Source organism: Benincasa hispida, chromosome 1 (genome assembly GCF_009727055.1).
Source record: "Benincasa hispida cultivar B227 chromosome 1, ASM972705v1, whole genome shotgun sequence".
NCBI lineage: Eukaryota > Viridiplantae > Streptophyta > Magnoliopsida > Cucurbitales > Cucurbitaceae > Benincasa > Benincasa hispida.
This window is the reverse complement of record NC_052349.1, coordinates 63,369,720-63,375,126: the sequence shown is the minus strand read 5'-3', so window position 1 is coordinate 63,375,126 and position 5,407 is coordinate 63,369,720. Positions and strand designations below refer to the sequence as shown.

Below are 5,407 nucleotides of genomic sequence, written 5' to 3'. Positions count from 1 at the left end.
TTAAACCAGGATAAAAGTAACCACTCATATTTACATAAAATTAGCTAGCATATTAAGTATTACATTTAACTGTCAAAATGAACTTAATCATTAACATAATCTTCTTCTTTAGAAGTTACACATTTGATCTTTCACCTACTTCTTCTTAGGAAATGATCTTCCATCTCCAGAGTAGTAAAAAAACATTTAACTTTAGCAAAAAAAAAAGTTACATTTAACTTTAACCCAATCATACATGTAGTTCATAGTTTTTTTTTTTTTTTTTTTTCCAATTTAATTTCCACTTATTAGCATTCACTTCTCATTCATTGCCATCAATGCCTTAGGAACAGTCCTCCATTTCTGCCCCTTTCTCCTTTTCCGGTCAGCCTCCGCCGGCGGGTTGGGTTCCCCGGCTTCCAATGGAAAATTCAAAATGGCTTTTCTCCCTCTCAGCCTAAACGCCGCACAATCGTAAGCCTTAGCTGCGTCTATATCACTGTCGTAAGTCCCTAACCAAACCCGGCTTCCTTTCTGGGTCGGGTCACGGATCTCCGCCGCAAATTTCCCCCATGGCCGCCGCCGCACTCCCCGGAAATGCCTCCTCCCCTTCCCGCCACTTGCCCCTACCACGGCAGCTTCCGTCTCGGCCCCACGGATCTGCTCCGACACATCAGGCTCAGGCGTCGATGGGTCTAGAACTTCGCCCGGCTTCGTCTCATTGTCGGAGATCTCCGGCGGCGGCGGCGGCGGCGGAATTGGGGAATCGAAGAAGAAATCTTCCAATTTGATGGGATGGAGATAGGGGGAATCCGTTGGGAAATGGGTTTGATGATCTGAGAAATCTCCCAATAGAAATTGGGTGATGAATTCTATGGTTAAGAATTCTTCTGAGGATGCCATTTTCAGAGAGAGATTAAGGATTTAAGTTTCAGATCAGATGATGGTTCTTTCTTTTTTTTTTTTCAGGATTTATGAAGATGAAGAGGTATATATATGATATATCTATACATATATATATACAGAGAGAGACTTTCAATTGGAGGTAAGAGACAAGAACTTCCCATTCCCAACTGTATTTTGAAAGCAATAATAGCACTGCTAGTGATTTAAACCCAAAATCCAATCCACAAGTAACAGTTCTTTCTACAAAAATGGTTATAAAATTGACCATTAATGATAAATCGAAAACGAGAATGATAGAGAATTGATATAAAGATTTACGTGACCTACTGATAATCAGGTTATCAACGTCTACAGATAGAGAGAGATTAATTTTATTATTGGAGAGTAATTAAAAAAAATAAAATATTATGCTTGGTAATTGATGCCAGATAACAAATTTAAACATTATAACAAAAATATTTGTGGAAATGAACATTTTAAAAGATAATTATAAACATCTCCAAGATAAGAATGCAATTGGTATTTTCTATATTAAAAAAAAAAAAAAATAGAGAGAGAAAGTGATTGATGAGTGATAACCATGATTTATCTTAGTCAGTACACCAACATCAATCATTAATTATGCAAATTATTGATTATAGAAAAATGTTAATTAGTAATGGTTGTAAATAGTGATTATTATTATCACACCCCCTCTCAAATTACTCTTTTATTTTGGAAGAGGATATGACCGTGGTAGCTATTAGCCCTACTGCCAGCATTCACCACCCAAACCTTCTAATCTAGATACCAACCTATTCATCTTATTAGTAATATACACAAACAGCTAACCTCCCTTAAGTTCTTACAAAGGTTACAGCATATAGCCAAGACATTACTTTTATAGAAAAATATTCACATATGGCCCAAACATTCATATAGAAACCCTAGTCCCTCACAAAACATGTGTACATAAAAAGATTATCAATCTAAGTCTTTTAATAAGCTGAGTCTTTCGGTGGCAAGCAGCAGCAGGATCACCCTTGAGGAAACTGACCGCTACCTGAAAATGGAAAAACAGAAATTCTGTGAGCTAAAGGTTCAGTGAGAGACTACAGAATCGTAAAGCAACAAGTGTAGCATCACTATAAACATGTAAATATACCAATGAGTAAACTCAAGTAATTGTCTCTATATGTAGTTGTAAACCATTCTCAGACATCATTAAACATTATTATTCCCTAGTTGAGAACGAGCCTAAATGCTCTAGCTCTCAAACGTTTATTACCGACCAAGAAACCCATACTTCGGTCTCTCATTCATAATTGCCTACGTGCACGTGGCCACACTAAGTACCATCATATTTTAGGTACTTCCACTCAGATACCTTCTCAAATTTGTCCTTCAGTATCAAGCTACTATGATACATTCTCATATGTACTTGGGTGTCAAATTGGTCCGATACCTTCTCAAATGTCCTTCGGTATCAAATTGGCCAGGTACCTTCTCAAATGTCCTTCGGTACCTAATTGGTTAGATACCTTCTCAACGTCCTTCGGTATCAAATGTGTATTTTGTAACATCAAATTAAGTTCCATTGCCTAGTATTTACACAAGAGTTGTTCCATTGCCACTCACTTACACAAGAACTCATTCTCTCATAGCCTTCCTCTAGGAAGCATATATCAAAATAAAAAACATAGCTTTTATAATGGTTACACAACATACCTTGACTTGTGTTACACACATAAGCCGGGAAACATGCATTAAGTTATTCTCCAACCATTTGTTGCTTGAGGAAGTATAAATACTTCATTAATGTCACTATGCTTTACTTGATCATATATGCATGAGTATTGGAAACCTTAAGTTTACTGAGTCACTCACCGTTCGTCAGGCTCTTATTGGTTACCCCTAGCTCTTCTTGGCCTGAAAAGATATAATTCCCGATTAAATTACTTAGAATTCCTAGTAAAATATCTCAAATAATTCATTTATTAAAGGAACTTCCATCAATACAGACAACTTTATTGGCGAGATCCCCTTAAGCGATGCTAGCGAGATCCTCTAGAGCGATGTTAATGAGATCCTCTAGAGCGATGCCAGCGAGATCCTCTATAGCAATGCCAGCAAGATCCTTTAGAGCGAGATCAAGCTTTTCTTGTGAAATTCTTAGCGATACTTACCTCAATTCCTAGCGAGATTTCCCCCTAGAGCGAGATCCTCCTTACAGAATCAGCGAGATTTCCTTTATAAACGAGATCCTTATGCCCAAATCTCGCTATAATTCTCCACGATGAACTACTTGCTTGTTTCTCACAAGTAGTTATCTGCTTATGCACCAATTCCCTGTTATAATTTCAAAAATTCATAACTCAAAATCCAGAGCTCTTTTCAAGAAACTTCCTTCTACAAACTTGTTTAGATTCCTTACCTTAAAATTTCAGCCCATAATTCCTTATAATTTGGCTTGGAACTTCCAAACTTCACCTCGAGCCCTGATTAATTCGTGGTTCTGTCTCTTCTGCAAATTCTCCACTTTTGTTGTTCTCCTCTTGCAATCTTTCTCCAGCAGGACAACTTTGAAAACTAGATTCTCCTAGCTTTCAAATGGCACCGAATTCGCTAAATTTGCTCTTGTCAATTGCCGAAACCATGCTTTTGAAGTTTCACTTCCTGTTTAATCTTTCTGCCGCATCCTGAGTTCAAAGAGTAGATTGCCACGTCACCTCACTCCTAGTGCCTCCAGCCAGACTAATGATTGAGTTTTTTTCATTTAATATATTTTCCTTCCCTTCTTTCATAATCCCTATAAACAACATGAATTTCTATTTAATAAATATGTAATATAACATTTCTTTGACTAAACATACTTATCTAGGGAACCTAAGTTCGGGGTTTACAACTACACACTTAAAAGATCTTTGGCCCTAAAGATGTATTTTTCCGCGAACCAGCCTTTTACGGAGGCAAAGATTACTCATAGAGGTGGGAAATAAGGGAGGAAGTGGGAAAATTTTTCTGTTAAGTTATTATTATTCTCTATCTTTGCCTTTGTCCCGTTTGCTGTTCAAATTCAAATTTTCTATGTGAAATTAATCATTCAAATGAAATTTTTTAGTGAAAAATTAACTATTTAATTAAAGTACAAATAAATATAATTCAATTGATAGTAAATACGTGTTATCAACCTGAAAGTAAAAACAGAGACACAAAAGCCATCTCTAATCCTTTGAGCAACTCTACTTAAGCATAGTGTGTACTCAAAAAGAAGAAAAGAATCCTTGGCAACAAAAGATGTCTTTTGTTGGTTATGTCAATCAAAAAATAGAAAAATTGCCATTTTTTTAATTAATTAATTGACACAAAATATTTTAGAATTTAAGGCAATCTATTCAAATCTCTTCGTGGAATCGATTTAATTTATTAGTAATTACTATTAACTTTAAACACAAAGTACTTTAAAGAAAGTTTTCTTTGGGAGATGTCTAAAGCAGTTCTAATATTCCGTACTAAATAAATTTGTCACTGTTTGGAGTGTTTTTGGCTCTATACTATTGTAAAGCATTCGAACTTTTTTCTACAACAATATTCTTCAAAAAAAACAAAAAAACGTTTTACAAAAATGCTCCATTATCGTTATTTTTACATTTTTATAGAATCTACATTCTTATTATATTATAAAAAATCATGAAACATAGAATATAAGCCATCAAAATATGATGAATGTGATTATAATATAACTAATAAACATTTTAAATTATTTAAAAAACATAGAACATTTGTTTATTTTTACTTTTACAAATATTTCTAGAAATATATGGCAACAACAAATTTTTTTAGGTGTTTTCACAATTATTTTTTAAAATTAAGATTTCAATATTTTCATGGATATCCACCATTTAAATTTTGAATGGTTAATGATTAATATATTTACCTCAAAATTTTAAAAAAAAATAATGAAGATTTTCAAAATCACTTTTTTTAATAAAAAATATTTATTTATTATTTTGTTTTCTGAAAAGCCCTTTTAATGGGTCCAAAAATACTTTTCACCCACCATCAATAAAGCAAGATAGAGACAATTAACTTCATGGTTAAGGATGTTTTTTAAGCTATTAGTTTTAAAAATAAGTCACCTTCAAAAAAAAAATTAAAAGGACTCAAAATAGTTTTTAAAACATTTTCAAAGTATATTTTAAATAATTTCTATAAATAAAATTTAAATATATTATTAACTAAAAATAAATCATTTCGTATTTCAACTGAATTAATTGTGTAATTGATATAAGGATTTAAATTTTGGTTAAGATATCATTGAAGTTGTTCAATTTCAGTCCTTATATTTTTAATGAATTTTAAATTTATGAAATAAATCTTTTTGTTCCACTGACCATATATTTTTAAACGTCTAATTTTATTTCCTATATTTTCAATAAGTTATTTTTTTTTTCAAAATTTGTTAAATAACATTAACAAAAATTTCATGTAAGAAAGTATAATATGTAAGTATATTACCAAAATTTATATAGAAAATTCTAAT

At 32.8% G+C, this 5,407-nt stretch overlaps 1 protein-coding gene across 1 annotated transcript; it reads right to left on the bottom strand.

The window, feature by feature from the left end:
- On the bottom strand, nucleotides 1-1,045 carry LOC120070358 (ethylene-responsive transcription factor ERF106-like). The gene has a single exon (XM_039022298.1). The coding sequence runs from the start codon at nucleotides 880-882 to the stop codon at nucleotides 295-297; it is 588 nt and encodes a 195-aa protein (XP_038878226.1). The 5' UTR covers nucleotides 883-1,045; the 3' UTR covers nucleotides 1-294.
- Nucleotides 1,046-5,407: the final 4,362 nt, after the last annotated feature.